This window comes from Hemiscyllium ocellatum, chromosome 5, assembly GCF_020745735.1.
Source record: "Hemiscyllium ocellatum isolate sHemOce1 chromosome 5, sHemOce1.pat.X.cur, whole genome shotgun sequence".
Lineage (NCBI taxonomy): Eukaryota > Metazoa > Chordata > Chondrichthyes > Orectolobiformes > Hemiscylliidae > Hemiscyllium > Hemiscyllium ocellatum.
Genome location: NC_083405.1, coordinates 83,051,566 through 83,075,185, shown reverse-complemented (window position 1 = coordinate 83,075,185; position 23,620 = coordinate 83,051,566). Strand labels below are relative to the sequence as shown.

The 23,620-nt window shown below is 39.3% G+C and overlaps 1 protein-coding gene across 5 annotated transcripts in view; it reads left to right on the top strand.

Annotated features, from left to right (window-relative positions):
• Window positions 1-465: 465 nt before the first annotated feature.
• akap9 (A kinase (PRKA) anchor protein 9) overlaps window positions 466-23,620 on the top strand; it is a 242,384-nt gene continuing 219,229 nt past the window's right edge. For all 5 annotated transcript variants that reach the window (XM_060824926.1, XM_060824923.1, XM_060824925.1 and 2 more), the window contains exons 1-2: window positions 466-551; window positions 4,006-4,242. In XM_060824926.1, coding sequence (XP_060680909.1) covers window positions 504-551; window positions 4,006-4,242 — 285 coding nt within the window. In that variant the 5' untranslated portion in view covers window positions 466-503. The remainder of the gene's footprint in view (window positions 552-4,005; window positions 4,243-23,620) is intronic.

The following is a 23,620-nucleotide window of genomic DNA, read 5'->3' as shown; positions in this document are numbered from 1 at the left end:
TTTTTGACCAGATGAATGTCCTATTCTAGGACTAGGCACCACGGTTCAAAAATAAGGGGTGACATGTTTATTATAGAGATGAAGAAACATACTTTCTCTCAAATAAATTTGAGAGAAAAACGATGGATGCAGAATCTTTAAAAAAAATTTAAGACAGAGGTAGATAGATTCTACCTTTAAGTTTCTGCATATCCCTGATAATCTTTTATACCTTCAGTAATCAAGTCACTATAAGTCTTATCAGATCATAAAGCTATTCTCTTATCAGAGAGAGAGGATTGATCGTGGTTTAACCGTCCGTCCTTTCTCTTCTCCCATCCCCTACTCCCCTTCCCTCTCCTCGTCTCCCCTTTCCCTCCCTCCCTTCTTCGTGAGGGATTGCTGGCGGCCAGTCTGTCATGCGCAGTGGGGGTGTTGCCTCGAGCGGCGGTGTCGGCGGGTGCTGCTAACGTGTCACTGACTGAGCTCTGCTCCCTCCCTCTCTCTCACATACACACACAGTTATGGAAGACGAGGAGAGACAGAAGAAACTGGAGGCCGGCAAAGCCAAGGTAAGAGTGTCTCACTTGCTAGGCGGCGGCGAACATTAGAGGCGGGATGAGGGAGGGAAGGAGGCCGGCGCTGCTCTGTAATTTTCTGCCTGGATGGTGCCGGTCCATGGCCCCGTCTCCAGGTGCAGAGGGATGAGCTGTTATGTCTCTCTGAGCTTTCTAATTGGATCCGCAGGCTTTAGCCAACTGCAGAGGATTGTAGGCCTTTTTGTTGCTTTTATTGTTTACACAAGGTAACAGAAGGGCCTATAGCACGATCCAGGGCTTTGTTGTATGTTGAATTAAACGGCTAATCAAAATCAGTACAAAGATATTTGCCAGAAGGACGTGTTGAACGACAGATTGTACAAGAGAAATTAAACGGTGATTATTATTTTCAAAAGTGTATTTATGAAAGTTCTTTAAAGATTTTACTTTAAAACGAAAGCCATTTGTTAATGTTGTACGTACTGCACTAGATGTAGCTATTCGTAATGACAGCTCAATGCAATACTGTACATACATTCTAACATCTTGAAGTACATTTAAGATAATACATCTTACGAAGCCTGGAGCAAAAGTTACTTGACAGTAACAAGGTTGCAGAAGTTATACGAACATTTCTAATGTATATAATTGTTACTTTTTCAGATTTAGAATTTAGTAGTGTTTAATTAGTAATCCCATCAACAGAATTCATTCTTTAATGAAGGCATGTTAGAATATTTGAGTTGTTAGCCAAATAGGTGAAAGGCAAAAGCACATTCCTGATGAAGGGCTTTTGCCCGAAACATTGATTCTTCAGCTTCTCTGATGCTGCCTGACCTGCTGAGCTTTTCCAGCACCCCACGCTTGACTGTTAGCCAAATAATTTAATTATTAGCACCTATTTTGCCCAAGAAATTACAAGATTATGTGTGTCCTGTGTAAGTAATGACATCTTTATTTCTGAGTGTGCTAAAGTTTGTGGAATTGAGCACTTCAACATTCAGTAGGCATAATTTCCTGTATTTATTGATGTACTGAAAATGTTTTACGTCACAGGGAAGCAGTTTCTTATCTGGTTACAGGCTGATTAAATGTGATTAGTGCAGTAGTATCTTTTGTCTTCAAGAATAACCCATGATATACTATATATATAAAAAACATCTTATTGCATTCTCACATAGTTCAATGCACTTTCACAAAGTGTCTTTGTTTAAGTTATGCTCATTTGTAAGCTTGCTGAGTGACAAATGGACAAGTGAAAAAGACAACCTTGAAGTTTGGCAAAGCTGCAGTAGAAGTTGGGGAAAATAGAGTACGAATTGAATTAAAATATTCCAAATTAATATAGCATGTAGATTAAGTATGAAAACACAAAGCAACTTTTTGTTTCAGTGAAATGGCTGTCATTATAAAGTTGTAATTTATTGTCCATCGATAGCTGCTGTTGAGGAGGTAATGATGGGCATTTTTAGACTAGTGCAGTCTGTGCGATGAAAGTGGTCCCACAAATTTCAGGATTTATGATTGAGTGAAAGTCATCGATGAAGCTGTGTTGGACCTACAATGCTATTGTGAAAAACTTCTGCAGTGATGACCTGGAGCTGATCAGAATCCGCAGTCGCCAAATGTGTTGTGAGGTAATGTTTTACTCATTATGCTGCTGCTTACTCAAAGGATGAAGCAAATCTCTAAAGCCTTGGTTTGTAGCAAAGTAGAATTATTTCACTGAGCCAGTGTCATATTTACAAAAGTTATGATAGTTATGAAAATGAGTATATTTCATGACATGGAGGACAACTTTTGAGTTTTTTTTCCCAGATTGGATGCAAGTATTTTGAAGTCTGTGTTTCCATGTTTCCACATTTCCACATTTATTTTAGCTTGATGCATCTACTCGATTGAGTAATAAAGCTCAACATACCATCTCTAAAATGGATTCATAAACTGTACGGAATTGGACAATATCTAGAAAAATGTTACCCTAATCCTAATTAACAAACCTTATTCTATCTGATTAGTATCTTTGAAATCATATCTGATTGGTGAACAAGAAGCTGAATACTGAATCAGAGTTAACATTTAGTCAGAGTTGCCATTTCAAGTCTGACATAATTCTGCAGAACTGATGTGTGAAACTGGATCAGACTCAGCAGTTCCCAAATGTTGTGATGTAATGATTTTGCACATTAACTAAGCTTTTTACTCAAGGAATATATCCTGTGGAAGAGTCGCATAATTTTTTAAGAAGTTTTTTGTCCAGCAGTACACCATCAGATGCTGCCTGCACATATATTCCAAGCATATCCTTGCATTCTTTCAGTCGAAGATCATGATGCACATAGTCCTGTGACTTTCATAACAGTGATGAACTTATGTATTGGAATCCTCTGTAACCTTTCAGCAAATGTGTAACTCATGTGACATGTTAACTCTGTTTCTCTCTTTGCAGATGCTGTCAGACCTGCTGAGTTTCTCCAGATTTTCCTGTTTTGTTCCCCAGTTTCCAGAATCTGTAGCATTTTGCTTTTATATCTATTATGTTGACAACTTGCTCCAAGCTTTGCAATATATGCTTATATTACATAGAAAATATATTTCCAGATGTTCCTCTCAGTGTTATCCTGGGTTGGAAGTCATTCTAAACCTATCATCATACTATTATTGTTGTTTATTTTCTTTTGAGAATGGAAAGGTTTTGAAAAAGGAGTGTAAAGTTTGTTAAGGGAATGATGTCTTGCTGGAGTCCAAATTTACATAACCAAATCACTGTTTCATACTGGATTAGATTATGGGAATGTAGGAACAAGAATAGACCATTATGCCTTCCGTGCCTGTTCTACTAATCAGTGAGATCATGGCTAATCTCTACCTTAACTTTACTGCGCATGCTTTCGCTCAATATCCTTTTCCATTGATGTCGAGTATGTATCTACCTCTGATTTAGCATTTTTTAATTGAGCTAGCATCTACTCTTTTAATTGGAGTTCCAAACCATTTCCAAACTCCATGATGTCAAAAGAAAATGGATAAGATATTTGAAGGAATTTGCAGGGTTATGGGGATACAGCAGTACGTGGAACTGGCTACATTTTCTCGAACCAAGTCTTATTTTCTTAAAGTCATCTACCAGTAGGGACATGTTTCTCTCCACTAACCAAGGCATCTTAAATTGCCTTGGTCAAATCACCCTTTAACCTTGTACATTCTAACCATTGTGCAGAAACGTGATGCATGTAACAAAATCATTACTATTAGAAATTAAATAGAATGTTATCTGTAATATAGAACTTTTTTGCAACATCTTTTCCAAACAGGAACTACACTATACAATGTGTATTCCAGGCATGAGGGAATTTCAATAGGATTAATTGTCATAATTTACCATAATGTTTTAATTTCTGTCTGTGGGAAGAAAAGTGTAAGATCTTGTATCACTGTTAAAGATTTTGATAATCTGAAAAGTTATGATCAATTTTTCTATTTTTAGCTTGCCCAGTTTCGACAACGGAAAGCCCAGGCCGATCTTCCGGGAAGAAAACAAAAGAAAAAGAAAAAAGTAGCAAGCAAACCGGAGGAGCAAGTGGGATACATCACAACTAAACATCAGGAACAGGATGCTAAAATTAAGGCAGAGAGTGGGCCACCAGGAGATGGAGAGTTCATAATTAATAGGATTTTACGCAGTGGAGATGTAATCAAACAGGACCAGACCTATATGATTGAGGTGAGAACTATTTGTGCTTTGTTTTTTTCAATTTAATAAGATGTGACAAATTCATAATAGTATGTTGATTTACTATATAGAATTTGTGTGGTGTCACATTGTATAGTTCCTCAGTAAGGGAGTCCAAAAGCCTAACATTTTCCCACGTCTAATAAGTTCATACATTATGTTCTCTGAGTAGATGGTGTCTTACAAAATATCAAATTCACATCTTTCTGATTGGAAAGTAGAATTTTGTCATATTTGTTGAAGGCAATACAATTTGTCATTAGCACTGATGTCTAGGTAATCAGAAAAATTGACTTAACCCAGACCACCGACTAAACATGAGATATGGTCACAATCCACCAGTTCAACATATTAGCCTAGATTTTGTATGTTTTTTTTAAATGCAGTTATATACATGTATAGTTATAAAACTTTTCTTTGGACTTTTTAATGTAAAAGAAACACGTGACAATATATGTAGACACTAAAGCAGTTCAGTCCTGTACAGAAGTGTATGAAGAAACAAACAAACAAAAGTTGAAGTTTAATTCTATCCAGCAAACAAACCCAAGGCATTTGTTATTTGTTCAAGACTATATTTACATGCATTTGAGGTACTGGAGCAAGTTTGACAACTGAACCTTGGCAGAAAGACCTCATGGTGGTTTATTTTGCCCACTGCGCTTTGCTGGCAGCAGCCTCAAGATTTAGTGCACCCTCAGCATGTTGGCCAGGACCTTGGAATGCAAAACTTGGCTGAGGTCAGCTCCTTGTTCTGGAAGACCAACAAGTTTCAGGCAGACCAAAGAATGTGTTTTACCGAGTTGATGGTCCTCCAGGCACAGTCGATGTTTGTTTCAGTGTGCATCCTGGGAAACAGACGCAGAGTTCTGAATCACAGAGCTGCTCTTCAAAAACCACAGCATTTTTCACCAGACTTACTTTTGCAAAGGCATGTTCCAGAATGAGATGTGTGACAGTCTCTATCCCACCGATCCCAGAGACTCCGATGTCTTGGTGCTTGTTGGAAAGTTCTGGTGATGAGGCATTCTGCCAAATGGCCATGACAGTGTGATCAAGGAACAACTCAACAGAATCCACTCTCTCCTTTTCTCTCAGGGTATCGAGGATGCTACGAGCTGACTACTTCCTGATGGACTTGTGGTCAAAGGTGTTTTTCTTTGGCAATCTTTCCACAATCTTTCTATCTTCTCCACAAAGGGCAGGTGATGAGGAAAGGTTCAATTACTTCAAGCATTCTATGGCGATAATGCCAGATCCATCCTTTGCAACACCGGGATAGGTAGAACCCCAGTATAGTGACACTTGGTGTTCGCATACTGAGGGTCTATGTGCAGCTTGATGCAGCCACTCACAAAGGTGGTCATGCGGATGAGGGCAGCATTGGGTGATTTCTTTCCCCACTTATTCAGAGTTTAGTATGTTGTGTCCCTATTGAAATGGTCCATCTTAGACCTTCAAATGAATTGGAAGGTGGCTTGGGTGACTGCATTCCTGTCCTCTGTCACAGAGGTCTTAGATGACAACACACAGAAGAGGCTGGACCAGCCATTATCTTTGAGTGAACTGATGAATGCCCTTGAGTCCTTAGAAAAGAGGGATGATTATTCTAGGCAGTGCAGATCAAAGCCTCACTGTACATGGATGAGAATGCTGTTTTCTGTTTGGGTCCACTGTCAGTGCACAGTTCGAACTAGATAAATTGAGACAAGGGCGAGGTCATGTTCTTTGGGAACTCGGCTGACTGGTCCTTTATACCCTTCACCATCAGGAAAATTACCTGAAGATGCTGGGAATATGGTTCAGAGGGGCTGAGTGTGAGCAAAATCTGGAGAGGAGAGCATCGCCAAGGTAAAGCAGAAACTGGGTTTTGAGAGCTCTGCTCCCTCTCCATTGCAGTTAGAAACCTGGTCATCATGTGGGAGACACACTCTCTGTTGTACTTGGCGCAGATTTGGCCCGTTCCCAGATTTTGTATGTCTTGTACCTGAAGATTTTTAAACTACCGTATAAATATAGCATAGTGTAATGGTTGTAGCTGCACTGCTGAGATTACAAACTACATTGACCTAACTGTGAAAACAACTGCATAATTAATTTGTAGTAAGTAGCTTTTTCATTTGAACATTATCTAGAGAGCTAATACCTGAATATTTGACAGTTTCTGAATTACTTGCAGAGGAGAAACTAATTTGTCAAACAAAAAATACTTAAATTGTTTTATTCACATAAAGTATCGGCTTTTATTACATGAGAGGTATGCATTCAATAACATTACTTTCCTCATTAAACCCTTTTAATGTTGATTTACAAAGGTCACTTGACCATGTAGAGATTGTAGTGATCATGTATTGTGGTGCGTAACAAGAGTAGCTTTGAAAATGTTCCTTCACAAAACAAGTTGTTTGCCTTAATCTGCAAAAACAAGTGAATAACACTTTCCCATTAGTGGGAACTGTCCAGTTGAGGGAGGGGCAGTGTGGCTTTGGATTTGAAAGAATAGCAAACTACCAGAGCTAAGGGAACACATTGCAATATACAAGGAATAAGGTAAATGAGCTTGTGGCGTAGATCAAAATTGGCAGGTATGATGTGGTGGGCATCGTGGAGATGTGACTGCAAGGGGACTGGATTGGGAGCTGAATATTCAAGGACATACATCCTATCGAAAAGACAGGCTGATGGGCAGAGGGGGTGGGGTTGACTTATTAATAAGAAATTAAATTAAATCCATAGTAGGGGGGTGGTGATGCAGCATCTGTATGGATAGAATCAAGGAACCACAAAGGTAAAAATACTAGTTGGAGTTTTGTACAGGCTTCCAAGTAGTAGCCAGGAGCTAGGGCACAGGATCCACAAGGAAATAGAAAACGTGTAGGAAAGGCAAAGTTACAGTGACCATGGGGACTTCAATATGTAGGTGGACTGGGAAAATCAGATTAGTCATGAATTGGTAGAAAAGGAATTTGTGGAATATCTGCAAGATGGCTTTTTGGAGCAGCTTGTGGTGGAGCCCACTAGGGAAGCAGCAATGTTGGCTTTAGTGTTGTACAATGAGGCAAACTTGATAAGGGAGCTTAAGGTGAAAGAACCCTCAGGAGGCAGTGATCATAATATGACTGTGTTGACTGCAATTTGAGAGTGAGAAGATTGAATCAGAGGTAACGGTTTTACAGCTGAATAAAGGCAACTACAAAGGCATGGGTAGAATTGACTGGGGGAGGAACCTAGGAGGAAAGACAGTAGAATAGTAATGGCAGGGGTTTCTGGGAATAATTCAGGAGACACGGCAGAGATTCATCCCGAGGAAAAAGAAGCATGGTACAGGGAGGATGAGGCAACCATGACTGACTCGGGAAGTCAAGGATATCATAAAAGCAAAAAGAGAGCATATAATGTGGCAAGAGGGATTGGGAAACTTAAAAAATAAAAAGAGGATACCAAAGAAAAAATAAGGAGGGAGAAGATTAAATATGTAATATAAAAGAAGACTGTAAGAGTTTCTTCAGCTATATAAAGGGCAAAAGAGAGGCAAAAGTAGATATTGGGCCACTGGAAAATGACATTGGAGAGATAGTGGGGAACAAGGAAATGGCTGAGGACCTGAATAATTACTTTGTGTTGGTCTTCACCGTGGAAGACACAAGTAATATCTCAAAAATTTGAGAATGACGGGGCAGAGCAGAGTATAGTTGTCTTCACCAAGGAGAAAGTGCTAGAAAGACTGAAAGGCCTTAAGGTGGATAAATCATCTTGACCAGCTGGACTACACTGAAGAGGGAGTGGAAGCATTAGTGGTGATCTTTCAGGAACCACTTCAATCAAGGAGGATTCCAGAGGACTGGAACATCGCTAGCATGACTCCCCTATTTAAAAAGGGAGTAAAGCAAAAGATGGAAAATTACAGGCTGATTAGCCTAACCTCGGTTGTGGGTAAGATCCTGGAATCTGTTGTGGCGGATGAAATTTTTGAATAATTGGAAGTGTATGGTAAAATAGGGCAAAGTCAGCATAATTTCATCAAGAGGAGGTCATGCTAACAAAGCTGCTAGAATTCTTTGAGGAAGTAATGAGCAGATTAGATCAAGGAGAGCCAATGGATATATCTACCTGGACTTCAAGGAGGCCTTTGACAAGGTGCCGCGTAGGAGGCTGCTGAGTAAGATAACGGCCTATGGTGTCAGAGGCAAGGTGCTAGCATGGATAAATGCTTGGCTGTTGGCAGAAAGCTGAATGGAAATAAAAGGGTCGTTCTCAAGATGGCAGTGAATGACCAGTGTTCTGCAGGGCTCAGTGTTGGAGACCACAACTTTTCACAATATAGATGTTGGAAAGGTGTTTCCATTGGTAGGAGAGATTAGAACTCAAGGGCATAGTCTTAGAGTACAGGGGAGACCTTTAGATCAGTGATAAAGAGAAACCTCTTCAGTCAGAGAGTGGTGAATCTATGGAATTCATTGCCACAGAAGGCTGTAGAGGCCAATGGGGTGAGAAACTTATCAACCATAATTGAATAGTGGACCAGACTCAGTAGGCTGAATGGCCTAAGTTCTGCTGCTATGTCTTATGATCAAAGTATCTTTTAATTGGGTTGTCATCTCTTTCAGAAACTGACTGTCAAAACAGTGCTTATGTGAAAATACGTGAATGAATGAATGAAACTCACCAACAAATAGTAAACAAACCTCACAACCCAGCTGCAGTAACCAGTTTAATATCATTTATTCTTTTAAATACAGATTCAATTTCTAACTTAATAAGAGCATATATGCCTAGTATTTTTTTTTGCTAATATGTATTAATATAAAAGACAAAAGGACTAACACCTCTTAATTTTGCAAGCAGAGTGGACAGACACTTTGAATCCTATCAGGAGTAGCACCCAATACTTAGCACATGTTTTAACCCATCTCCAGTCTCCCAGGACAGAAACCCTTCAACCTTTATTTATGTACTATAGTTAAAACAATGTAACACCATTGTAATAGAATTATAATACATGTAAGAACTGTATTTCGGGATTCAATTGCCACCTCGAACTTGCGGTTGCCGAATAAAAGTCTCACTCACTGATTTTGCCACTCGCTGTTTTCGGTTGTTATTTGAAGACGATCCCACATTGTCCTGGAGGAATGTCAGAAAAGTAGAATTGAAATTACAATCTGATCTTATTGCGTGGCAGAGTGGGCTCAAAGGACCTAATAACCCACTCCTCCTAATTCATATGTTTTCAGTGAAATCTGCAACAACTTCTAACTTCTGTGCATTTGCCTGTCCTAGTGCTGTAAGGCAGTGCTTTCCCTGAAGTTGCAGTATGGCTGGTGTAAGGCTACTGCCATTCAGTTGAAGATAGCCTTGGATAACAACATAGTTGAACCTTGATGGTCTAGTTGCAAATTCTAACATCTTGGAATGGGCAGCAGTAGTCCTGGGCCATTTGCCTGACAGACAACAACAAACTGCACTGTCAGAGTCGAAGGGGAAATATAAATGAATGTCTTTCTGAGACAGAGCAATAGATTCGTGCTCCATAAAAGCATTGCTACATCTTTCACTCCCAAGATTCTGAGTAACCTTTTGAGGGATGGGCACCTTGCAATCCCCTTTGAGTATTATAATATGCTGTTTTTAAAAAAGAAATTGCCGATGAGATGTTATTTTCTGGCTTGGCATGCATTTATTATCCATCCTGATTTACCCTTGAGATGGTGATGGTGGCTTGCCATCCAGAACCCCTGAGGTCTTGGGGATATAGTTGTGTTTGCTGTGCTTTTAGAAAGGAAGTTTCAGGATTTTGACCCAGCAATAGTGAAGGAATAGCATGTAGTTCTAAATCTGCTTGGAGGGGAGCGTGCAGGTGGGAGCATTGTTCCCATGTTTATGCTGCCTTTGTGGTAAAATGTCACAAGTTTGCAAACTGCTATCTGAGGAACCCTTGTGAGTTTTGCTGCAGTGCACCGTGGAGGTGATGCACATTCCCACCACTGTTTTGGTGGTGGATGGGTGCTAATCAAGTGGACTACATTGTCATAGATAGTATTAAGTTTCCTGAGTACTGTTGGAGCTGTGCCACCAGACCATTGGAAATTATTGTATCATATTCTGACTCGTGTCTTGTAGGTGATGCACAGGCATTGAAGAGACAAGAGGTCAATTACTTGCACAGAATCAGTGTTGCCACTAATTTGCTTTTCTTTGCAGACTTCTGAAGTCCATATGCAGTTGTGACTTCGAGAACAGGCTGTGACAAGTGTCGTCATGCTAATTGGTGTGGGCCCTCAGAGCACAGCAATGCATCTTACAGGGAATTTATACTGTAATGAATTTGGGCTTGTGTAGTGTCCCATCTGCTTCAGAGGTCTGTAATTACAACTCTGAACATACTGATTAGAAAATAGCTACCTTGACGAATCAGGGCACTTGTGCTGCAGTGGTAGTAAGTCAACCTCTAAGGTTGGAGGTCTGGTTCAAGTAACACGTATTCCAGCAATAAGTAATGACATCTCTGATCAAGCTGAATAGAAAAATATCTACCTTGAAAAAATCCTGTAATGATGCCATTGGATTGAATGACTAACCTTCACAACTAGTTCTGCAACACAGGCCTTCAGTACAATGCTTTCAGGCATTTCCTGATATCACATGGAGTGAATTAAATATGTTGAAGACTGGCATCTATGATGTTGCGGACCTACAGTGGTGGTGTGCTTGATGGAGCATGCTGGTCTTCTGTTGTACACTTGACTTTTAAAGGAATCTGAGAAATCAACCATTTGATACCATCATGGTTGACCTGACAGAAGTGCTGATGGATCTCCATGCTTGAAAGGATGGGCTCAAAATTCTGAGTAAAGCTTGATACCAAGTTAATTTTTCTGGCAGCTTTCTCAATCCACCAAACAGATTGCTTTTCTGCACAGAGAGCAGAGGAAGTTTGGAAAGCCATTTTGATGAGGCGTTCATTATTTCAGGGACAAAAGTCTAATTCCAGGATGGTTTATTGCCTTTCTGCAGGATGTCCCTGGCTGAAAAGCATTTGAGGGATGAGGTAAGAATGATAAACTGGAGATTTTCAAGAACAAAGAAAGGGATTTGCAACAGAGCATCAAAGCTCTGGCTTATTCCCTATGTTATACACTGATAGATGTAGAAATAGGATAGTAAATCCAAAGTCCACATTGTTAATCAAAGAATTTTAGAGAGCAGTGATCATAGTATTGTATAGTTTGGGTTAGGTATGGAAAAATAGGACAAGGGCTAATACAGAATAAGAATAAGAGGTGGCCAATGAGGGTGGATATGTTCCAGGTAAATTAAAATCAAAGATGGTCAGGAAAAGCTATAACATACTAACCTTTAAAGAGGAAATGGTCCATGCACATTGCAAGTACATTCCCACAATGGTGAAAAGTAGGGAAATCAAAGCCAATACTCCCTCGAGGATGAGAGAGAAAGAGAACGATGTTGAACCATGTAGAAATCCAGAAAGTTTTTGTTGCCCCTCAAAGAAACTCAGGCATATTGAAACATGTCAACAATTTTTTAAAAATTCAGTTTTGGAATGTGGGCTCTTGATGATGGGCCAATATTTATTTCTCCTCCTAGATTTCCTTGAGAAGGTGTAGAGCTGCCTTCTTGAACTGCTGCAGTTCATTTGATATAGTTACACCATGATGCTGTAAGGGTGGGAATGCCAGGATTTTGACTCAATGGCACTGAAATAACAGCAAATTAATTTCAGATTAAGGAGTCAAGTTGTCTATTATTCGAGATGTCATTACCTGGAATTTGTCTGGCATGATTGTGACTTGTCACTTGTAACCTGGATATTGTCCAGTTCTTTTGCTTTTATACATGAACTGCTTCAATATCTGAAGAGTCGCAAATAATGCTGAATATAGTGCAGTGAACATAGTGCAATCATTGAATACAAAGCAAACGTTATCACTTATGACCTTATAATGGAAGGAATGTCATTGATGAAGTAACTAAAGACAGTTGGACCTAGGAACTCCTGCAGAGATGAGATGACTGTCCTTCAACAAATACAGCTATCTTCCTCGGTGCCTGTTATGACTCCAACCAACGGAGACTTTCCCCCCAATTCCTATTGATTTCAGTCTTGCTAGCACTCAATTCCACATTCAGTCAAAGCAGCTTTATCATTCTTACTTCATCTCTGGAATTCAACTCGTGTCCATTTTTAAACCAAGATTTTAAGAAGGTCAGAAGCGCGTCAGTGAGCAGGTTGTTCTTAGGCAGTGCTGCTTGACAGCACTGATGACATAATCTATCACTTTACTGATGATTGGTATTGGCTGGAATAATTTGTCTTTTTGTGCACAGGACATAGCTGGACAATTTTTCACACTTGCCAGGTAATTGACAGCATTGTAGTTTTGGCTACAGGTGCACAGGTTCTGGAGCACAAGTCTCCAATACTATTGCCTAAATGTTGTTAGGGACCATAGACTTTTGCAGTGGTCAGTTCCTCCAACTGTTTCTTGATATCATATGGGGTGAATCAAATTGGTTGAAGGCTGGTATCAGTGATGCAGGGGACCACTGAAGGAGGCTGCGATGGATCATCCACTTGGCACTTCTGATTGAAGGTTGTTTCCAATGCTTCAAACTTATCTTTAGCTGGTCTCTTTCATCATTGAGAATGGGGATGTTTGTGGAGCTTCCTCCTCAGAGTTTAATTGTACACAACCTTTCATAACTCTAATATGACAGGACTACAGGACTGAGATCTGATCTGTTGGTTGTGAGATCATTTAGCTCTCACTTGCTGCTTATGCTGTTTGGTAGCTTCAACAAAGGTTGACAGCTCATTTTTAGGTATACCTAGTGCTGCTCCTGGCATGTCTTCCTGACTTTTCATTGAACCAGGGTTGATCCCCTTATGTGATGATAATGATTGAGTACAGGCGTACCAGTTTTCAGGTTGTGCTGGAGCATGATTCTGGCTCTTTGATGGGCTACAGCACCTCGTGGATGTTCAGTCTTGAGTTGCTAGATCTGTTCAAAGTCTTTCTGATTTAGCATGTTAATTGTGCCACACAACATGATGGAAGGTATTCTCAATGTGATGGCATGACTTCAATTCCAAAAGGACTGTGTGGTGGTCACTTTTACCAATGCTGTCGTGGACAGCTGCATCTGCAGCAGGTGGATTGATGAGGATGATGTTTGTCCTTGTTGGTTTCCTTGCTGCCTGTTGCAACCCCAATCTAACAGCTATGTATTTTAGGACCAGTCAAGTTTGGCTTGATCAGCAGAGCTGTTGCCAAACCACACTTAGTGGTGGAGATTGAAGTCTCTCACCCAGAGCATGTTCTGTGCCCTTACCACACTCAGTGCTTCCTCCATATGTTTATCAATATAGAGGAGTGCTGATTCATTAGCTGAGGGAAGAATGTCCATGGAACCAGCAGGAGGTTTGCTTGGCTGTGTTCATCCTGATGTCATAAGACTTGCTGGAGTCTATGTTGAGGAATCCCAAGGCAAGTCACTCCTGACTGTATGCCACAGTATTGCCACATCTGCTGGATCTGTCCTACCATTGGGACAGGTCATATCCAGGTATGGTGATGGTGGTATCTAGGACATTGACTGTAAGGTATGATTCCATGAGTATGACTATGTCAGGCTGTTGCTTGACTAGCCTGTGAGACACCCCTCCCAATTTTTGGCAGTAGCCACCAGATGTCATTGAGGAGGACTTTGCGGGGATCAGGGCCAGTTTTGCCATTATCATTTCCAGTGCCTCAGTCAATGCCAAGTGGTCCATGCAGTTTCATGTGACAATAGGAAGTAAATTTTTATTGCTTAACTATAAAACCACGAAATTTCTAATTGAATATTAAGTCTTTTACAGCAAGATGAATGCTGCTTTTTAAAATGCTACTAAATTCCATTTTTGAACCACTTTTTCTTTAAACTGTATTCCATTTTACCAGTTCAAGAAGAGAGATTCTTGTTTTGTCATGCACAAATTGAATACAATTATGGTAACAGAATAGCATGTGCAACAATGATGGAGCTTTTTTGTATACTTCTGTCATATCCTTATACAGAATCAATAATTTCATGTTAGTGCATTTGGAGAAATAAAATTACTGGATGCCGCATTTTCATTGTATTTTTTAATACAATTAATTGTGTATCTCACTCCGCCCACTGATATTAATTATATTTGCAGTTTTTGAAGTGTGATCATTAAATATTGAGATAAATTTGCACATTGCATCTGCATCAGTGATTTCTAAATCAGATGGTACAAATGCAGAGCAAAGCTTATTAGCTCTGCCTATGTATAAGTGCAGTAGGAAAAGAGGGCTTTCATAACCAGTGCTAAGTTGTTTTTCACACCACCTACTTCTCTGTGTTCTAAATAGATTACCTAATTTGGTCTCCCACAGTTTTGTGCTGAATGAAGGGACCTGTGGTGGTGTTATTGAGGCGCTTTGAATTCATTTACCATCAGATCCTCATGGCCAACAAATAGATGAATAAAAGTGTCTACCAGTTTGCTGGCTTTACGCCAAAGCCTTAAAAGTGAAAATAATTTGTCAACAACTGTGCAGTTTGTTCTGTGGAATTATTTGAGCACATTCCATCAGTAAAATCAAAATGAGCTGCTATATGGGTGTACACTTATGACTTGTGAAATATGTAATGTTTGAAATGGTGATCATGATTTCCTCCTCCACCCTTGGCTACATAGTAAGACTGTTGTGAAAATAAGCGATGGAACAGGCAGTAGTGAATTTGATAGTTTTTTTAAAAAATGCTGTCTAAGAAAGGTAATGACTTATGAGATTCTGTGTTCAGTCAAATAATGAATTTTATTTTAGATCTGTTATCTTTACATGGTTGTCTAGTTGAACAAAAAAGGTTGGAAGGTTGGATAAAAAGACAAAAACCTACAACTGATAATGGAGTAAAAATAGTGTTAGTCAAAGCAGGTAGGCTGAGATGAAATGTCAATATTTTAAATCAAATAAAGTCCTGAAAATGGATTAGTAATTAGAAATTTTGAGCAAGTATTTTAAAATCATGTGATGTGGCCATTGCCGACAAGGCCAGTATTTGTTGTCCATCCCTGAGATAGTTGCATGGTCACCATTAATAAGACGAGCTTGTAATTTGACATTTTATTAATTGAATTCAAATTTCATCAGGTACAGTGGTGGGATTTGAACCCATGCCCCCAGAGATATAGCATGGGGTTCTGGATTATTAGTTCAGGGATATTACTATACCACCAGCTGCTCTTCAAACATTAAGGGAAACATGTTAAGGAAAAAGGCTTTAACACAGTTCAGCAGGGACAGAAAAGGCTGCATTATCTCATTTTGTGTTGTAATTTTCTTTTTTGTAAAACATGTTAGAGCTATTGTTGTAAGTATATGGATATTTCATAGATTTAACAATGATTTAGAGTAATTTACACTTTGTAAGCATGCAATTCTTTCATACAGATCCAGGAACAGTCACAGACTAAATGCTTCAACTTTCAATCTTAAGGACATTCCAAATAGAGTCATATACAGCATGGGAACAGACCCTTCGGTCCAACCCGTCCATGCCGACCAGATAGTCCATCTGCCAGCACCTGGCTCATATCCCTCCAAACCCTTCCTATTCATATACCCATCCAAATGCCTCTTAAATGTTGCAACTGTACCAGCCTCTACCACATCCACTGGCAGCTCATTCCATACATGTACCACCCTCTGCATGAAAAAGTTGCCCCTTAGGTCTCTTTTATTTCCCCTCTCACCCTAAACCTATGCCCTCTAGTTCTGGATTCCCCGATCCTAGGGAAAAGACTTTGTCTGTTTATCCTATCCATGCCCCTCATAATTTTGTAAACCTCTATGAGGTCACCCCTCAGCCTCTGATGCTCCAGGGAAAACAGCCCTAGCCTGTTCAGCCTCTCCCTGTAGATCAGATCCTCCAACTCTGGCAATATCCTTGTAAATCTTTTCTGAACCCTTTCAAGTTTCACAACATCTTTCCGATAGGAAGGAGACCAGAATTGCACACAATATTCCAACAGTGGCCTAACCAATGTCCTGTACAGCCACAACATGACCTCCCAATTCCTGTACTCAATACTCTGACCAATAAAGGAAAGCAATCCAAACGCCTTCTTCACTATCCTATCTACCTGCGACTCCACTTTCAAGGAGCTATGAACCTGCAGTCCAAGTTCTCTTTTTGTTCAACAACACTCCCTAGGACCTTACCATTCAGTGTATAAATCCTGCTAAGATTTGCTTTCCCAAAATGCAGCACCTCGCATTTATCTGAATTAAACTCTGTCTGCCACCTCTCAGCCCATTAGCCCATCTGGTCCAGATCCTGTTGTAATCTGAGGTAACCCTCTTTGCTGTCCACGACACCTCCAATTTTGGTGTCATCTGCAAACTTACTAACTGTATCTCTTATGCTCGCATCCAAATCATTTATGTAAATGACAAAAAGTAGAGGGCCCAGCACCGATCCTTGTAGCACTGCACTAGTCGCAGGCCTCCAGTCTGAAAAAGAACCCTCCACCACCACCCTCTGTCTTCTACCTTTGAGCCAGTTCTGTATCCAAATGGCTAATTCTCCCTTTATTCCATGAGAACTAACCTTGCTAATCAGTCAATAAGTTATAAACATAAATACAATATAAAAATCTTGCATCTTGCAAGTTGGCTTCTGGTTGCTATACTTTTGATACTATTGTCAGCTTTTATGTTGAAATGTACTGTGATTTCATTAGTCTCTTGTCCAGTCAAAGGAACCCCATAAATCTCTGACAATGTGACTTGAAAGCTTATGATTTTCCTTCAGTTACTGAAATTTATATTGTTCAGATAAGAGGTCTAATGCCAAAATATTAAAAATACATTAACAATATTCAAATATTTTGTGTTGAAATGCCCTTATGCCTTTTAGTGCCTTTGAGAAAGTCTTTAGTTGAAGGCTTCACCTATCTCCAAAGCCTGAGCAGTGAGTTGATACTTTTGTGGAAGATCTATGGCAGCAAGCGTGTTGAATTTCTCAGAATGCATTATCAATGAGAATGTTGTCTTTTGCACAGAAACTTTTCAACGTTGAAGTTCTCGTTGAAAAGTTAGATGATTCTGTTCCAAAACAACATAATCTTTATTCAATAAAAGCTGTATGTGAAAGAAATAAATGACTTAAGGTTAGGGTCCAGTTATGGCCATTATTTTATCGTCTGTAAATTTTATAAAGTGAAAGTGGAAAATATTAGATTGTAGTTTCTCTTATGTTAGCTTCATTATCTTTTAAAGCAGTTGATTATGAAGCCATCTAATTACCTCACCTATTTTTAAATTTAAAAAGGTCAGTAGATGTAGGTTTGCTCGCTGAGCTGGAAGGTTGATTTTCAAACGTTTCGTCACCATACTAGGTAACATCATCAGTGAGCCCCCGGACAACGCACTGCTGGTGTTTCCTGCTCTCTATTTATCTGTTCAGGTTTCCTTGGGTTAGTGATGTCATTTCCTGTGGTGATATCATTTCCTGTTTTTCTCAGGGGGTAGTAAATGGTTTTTGATAGAGTTCCAGTTGGAATGCCATGCTTCTAGGAATTCTCGTGCATGTCTCTGTTGGCTTGTCCTAGGATGGATGTGTTGTCCCAGTTGAAGTGGTGTCCTTCCTTATCTATAAGTAAGGATACTAGTGAGAGAGGGTCACGTTGTTTTGTGGCTAGTTGATGTTCATGTACTCTGGTGGCTAGTTTTCTGCCTGTTTGTCCAATGTAGTGTTTGTTACAGTTCTTACATGATATTTTGTAAATGGCATTAGTTTTGCTTGCCTGTATAGGGTCTTTCAAGTTCATTAGCTGCTGGTTTGTGTGTTGGTGAGTTTGTGGGCTACCATGGTGCCAAGGGGACTGAGTAGTCTGGCAGTCATTTCTGAAATGTTTTTGATGTAGGGGAGAGTGGCCAGAGTTTCTAGACGCATTTTGTCTGCTTGTTTGGGTTCGTTGCTGAGAAATCGGCAGACTGTGTTCATTGGGTAACCATTCTTTTGAATACACTGTATAGATGATTTTCCTCTGCTCTGCATAGTTCATTGGTGCTGCAGTGTGTGTTGGCTCATTGAAATAATGTTCTGATGCAACTTTGTTTGTGGATGTTGGGATGATTGCTTCTGTAGTTCATTATTTGGTCCGTATGTGTTGTTTTCCTGTAGACGCTGGTTTCAAGTTCCCTACTGGCTGTTCGCTCTACTGTGACATCAAGGACTGGCAGTTTGTTGTTGTTGTTTTCCTCCTCGTTAATGAATTTTATGCCAAAAAGGGTGTTGTTGTTGGTCTTGAAGGTTTCCTCTAATTTGTTTTGTTTAGTGATGACAAAGGTGTCATCCACGTAGCAGAACCAAAGTTTGGGTTGGATGGTTTGCAGAGCTGTCTGTTCGTGTCTCTACATTACTGCCTCTGCTAAGAACACTGATATCAGAGATCCTATGGGTGTTCTATTGGTTTGCCTGTAGGTTTTGTTGTTGAAGGTGAAGTGTGGGGTAAGGCATTGTTCCACTAGCTTGACAATACTGTCTTTGCTGTTGAAGTTGGTGGTGTTTGGTGTATATGTCTTTGGGTCTTCTAATAATGTAGTCAGTGTTGCCTTGGCCAGGTTGATGTTGATAGATGTGAACAGGGCTGTTATGTCAAAAGAGACCATTATTTTATCCTCTTCTATCTTGGTGCCTTTGGTCTTCAGGAATTCTTGGGTGGAGTAGATGGAGTGATCTGAGTCTTCTACTACGACGTGTTTTAATCTTTGCTGTAACTCTTTGGCCAGTCTGTAAGTTGGTGTTCCAGGTAGCGAGACTATGGGTCTGAGGGGGCTCCTGGTTTGTGAATTTTGGGTAATCCGTAGAAGAGTGTAGGATCCGTCTGTTTCATTTTTTGGAAGTCAGTCTTATTTATTTCTCCAGATTTCTGAAGATTTTTGAGTAGGGCTGTGATTCTGTTCTCCAGTTATAGGGTTGGGTCTATCACCACTTGTTGGTAAGTATGTCTCTAGTATGTGCATGTAGTGCGTCCGCTTTTTCAATGAAGTCCCTTTGATTTAAAATGACTGTCAAGTGTCCTTTGTTTGTATCAATTTTGCACTTACTGACACAAAGTTCACGGAAAAGGAGGAAAACAACAAAAAACTGCCATTCCTAGATGTCACAGTAGAGCGAACAACCAACGGGGAACTTGAAACCAGCGTATACGGGAAAAAAACACATACGGACCAAATATTGAACTACCGAAGCAATCATCCCAATATCCACAAATGATGCTGCATTAGAACATTATTTCAACGAGCCACCACACACTGCAGCTCAGAGAAATTATGCACAGCAGAGGAAAATCACATATACCGTGTATTCAAAAAGAATAGGTCCCCAATGAACACAGACTGCTGATTTCTCAGCAACAAACCCAAACAAGCAGACAAAACACATCCAGAAACCCTAGTCACTCTCCCCTACATCAAAAACATTTTGAAAATGACTGCCACGAACTGACCAGCACACTAAACAGCAGCTAATGAAAGACCCTATACAGACAAAACACAAAACTAATGTCATTTACAAACTACTGTGCAAAAACTGTAACAAACACTACATTGGACAAACAGGCAGAAAACTAGCCACCAGGATACATGAACATCAACTGGCAACATGACATCAACGATATGACCCTTTTTCACTAGTATCCTTACATATTAGATAAGGAAGGGCACCACTACGACTGAGACAACACATCCATCCTAGGGTAAGCCAACAGAGACATGCATGAGAATTCCTAGAAGCATGGCATTCCAACCAGAACTCTATCAACAAACACATTGATTTAAATCCCATTTACTACCCCCTGAGAAAGAAAAGCAGGAAATAATATCACCTTAGGAAATGACCTCACCAAACCCAAACATATAACTAGAAAGCAGGATACACTAGCAGTGCTTCGTCTGGAGGCTCACTGAAAATGTTATGTAGTGTGGTGATGAAACATCTGAAAATGAACCTTCCACCTCAGCGAGCAATCCTATATCCAGAACTCAACCTGAGCTACAAAGCTCAAAACTCCCTAAAAAAGGTTAGTGTGGATAGCTTGTACTCAATTGGCAACACCCAGATAACATGTTAAGAGAAACTGAAAGTCAGATATTATCAGAAGAGGGGTGAGGTGAATCTTTGCTTCTAATTTGTTTCGTTTCTTTGAAATATTCTTGAATTTTGTAACCAGACAAAATCTCTGAAGTGAACAAATGGAAATGTAGAGTTGGAGCGGACAAAGGTAATTAGTTTATTGAAGGTGACATGGTCTATAGCTTTCGACCATTCCTTTTGGGGTAGATTGAGATTTGAGAGTGTGATGAGAGAGAATGCACTAAGTTTGAAATAGTTAAAAAGAGGTGGATAGCGATGGAGCTTGTGTTTCGGTAGAAAAGCAAATCAATAGCAAAAGGTAAAGTGGATTGAGAATAGAGATGGAGCTACTGAGGGCAAATCTTTCCCTTACTATTATAGATGTAATGCATGGTTCCTGTTTTCTTACGTTCTCTAATCTAGTTTGACTTAATGACTCCATTTGGTTTCCGATCCTGCAGTGCCTTGATAAGGGAGGTTGATAAGTGACTGTAAATATTTAAAATTTTTAACTGGTCCATAATGACAATGCAGATAGAGTCTGAAGTCAGACCTGTACTTGGTGCCAGCAGCTATGAATTCAGAACAATACGCTCCTTGAAAGGTCACATCTGCAGTTTATTTTACACAAAGATCCCATGACTTGCAGTGCATTCTTAAGCTTGTCCTGACCTTCTGAGGCCAAACTTCTGCTATTCCACCTGCTCAAGTCCTATATTCAATTTCTCTAGTTCTTTTCCTATCTCCCTTCCTGCCTTATCCCTAGCACTCATCGCTGTCTCCACTGACTGTGTTCCAGTAGACTGCTAATCAACTAGCTTTCCTCTGCCTCCCATATTAGCTCATGTTGTTAACATTTTTTCACTCCTCAGATGTTGTCTGCCTCTTATTCAGATTGTGCTTTCTACAGTTCCGACCAATATCATGCAGGAAAGGGAAGACCCAAAATTGACATTTGAATTTGGTCCTGGTAATTGCAGAGTTTAAGATACTTAAAACTAGTTTGGATTATATAATTAAATCCAATTCGAATAGGTACATAAAAAGGTCAGAGTTCCTTATAGTATGTGCAAGGTTTCTCTTTATTGAAAAAGTAAAGGTGAAAGACTGAAGCCCTCCATGGGACAATGCAATAACATATTCATCCCAAGTGTAAACATTGATGTCTAGTTTTGGAGTTTGCAATTATGTGGTGCCATTCAATCATTTATGGAGCGTCGCCAACTCTCCATTGAGGTTCGCAAGGTAAAATAAAGCATAATGAAATATATTATTCACTAGCATCGTTAAAGGCAAACTTGCAACAGCAGTCATAATTGCTACCTCTGGATATTAATTTCCGTGTTCAGATTCCAGAGCAGGTTTTGCAGCTTAGAGATGAACTATTTTCAAACAGGTATGCATGTGCTGACCTGTTGCATCATGTTTTGTTGCTGTGTAATCTATGCATAATATCTATGACTCTAATATAAAAGGATAAAATTCAGAATACCAGCCAAATAAAACAGTAGTTCTGTGTTGTAAGTATAGTATGAGAGGTTCCAGCATTTGAAAACCAACAGCATTATAAACCTCTGACATTAGCTTTAACCTCTTGATTTTGGTTTTTTGACTATTCAGACATGATTCACAATATAGTTAGGTACCAACTAAAACAGTTACTAAGTATTACCAGCAGCAACTTCTAATTGGCTAAGGTTTTTAATATAGTAAGACTCTGAGTGTTTTGTGCAGTACTATAGAGAGAAAAAAAAAGCTAGGTGATAAGTGAATCAACCAAAGACAATTAAACATTTTTTTTAGGGGGTTGAAACAAAAATGAAAGATGTAACAAGAAAATGAAGTGGCGTGTGGGAGTGGGTGGTAGGAGAAAAGTTCCACAAGAGTGTGACCAAAAAGATTTTAATTTCTTCTGTCAAGAGGAACTCTGAGAAAAAGATAAAATTACATTGAAGCTCAGAGTCAAAATGTAGCTGTAATTTGAGAAATTCGGTGAAAGATTCTACCAATGGCAATTCTTGTTTCTCAAGTCACAGCATTTTGTCTCTTTGACAAAGTACAATTTTGTCAACAGAATTCACAAAAGAATATTTAGAAGCATTATTTTCACTAGGTATTTGCAATATTGTAATCAACTTTTAAGTTCTATGGGCTAGATCCCCTGTTTAATAGCATTTTAAAAAAAGTATTATTTTGGATACAAACTCAAATATTGTACTCCTGAACACCAGAACTAAAATTGAATGATGTTTCATTTGCTATTTGTGGTTTCTTGCTTTGCCATGTCGCCATGTTGTGTTCTCATGGCTATAGTGATGAAATTTCAAATTAATTGGCTGTCAAATTAATTAACTTTTGAATAGCCTAGAGATAGAATGGGATTCAATAAATGGAGTTGCTTTTCTTTTTGATCTATTTGAAGTTTATTTTACAATATATGAATTGTCCATGGAAATAGAATCAGATCAAGGTGAAAATTTTGATATCACATCTAATTAAAGAAGTGCTGAATATTTTGGAAATGGAACAAATTGTCTTTAGCTTAGCATTTGCATTCTCAAGGAACATTTGAAAGATGGTGTCAAACTTTAAAGACCAAGTTTCAAGCTTATTGTGAGGAATGTCTTAAGTTTAGGATAAAGCAATTCCCCTTATTGTTTGCTGTTAGGGAGGCAGTTGTTGAGTTCATAGAATTCATTCCTTTTGAATTGATCAGGGGCGTAAGTGAAATGATTGCTTAATGTATAACCTAAAGCTCAGAAACTATACTTCTGACCAATGTGTCAAATTCCTGAGAAAAAGTAACCACATTATTTTACAGATGCTGTCGGATCTGTTGAGTTTTCCCAACAATTTCTGTTTTTCTTTCTGATTTCCAGAATGTCATTTTTTTCCCAACTTATTTAAGTTGAACTAAAAGAATTCCAAAATTTCTTAACAACAATGATAAATCAAATTTAACAAACTAGATAAGACAGTGAAAAAGGCCATAAATTGGAAATTGGCTGGAGACAAGATGGTAGTATTGTTACTTGTCTCTGGGGATCCCATAAGAGTGTGGTTGACTTGATTGTATCAAATCAAAAAGAAATACATTTGTACAAATTATGTAGTGAGTACTTCAAGCAGAAGAAAATTAACTACTTGGCAGGTTGATATGTTAAAGCAGTGTTGTGACAGGAAAGAAGTGTAT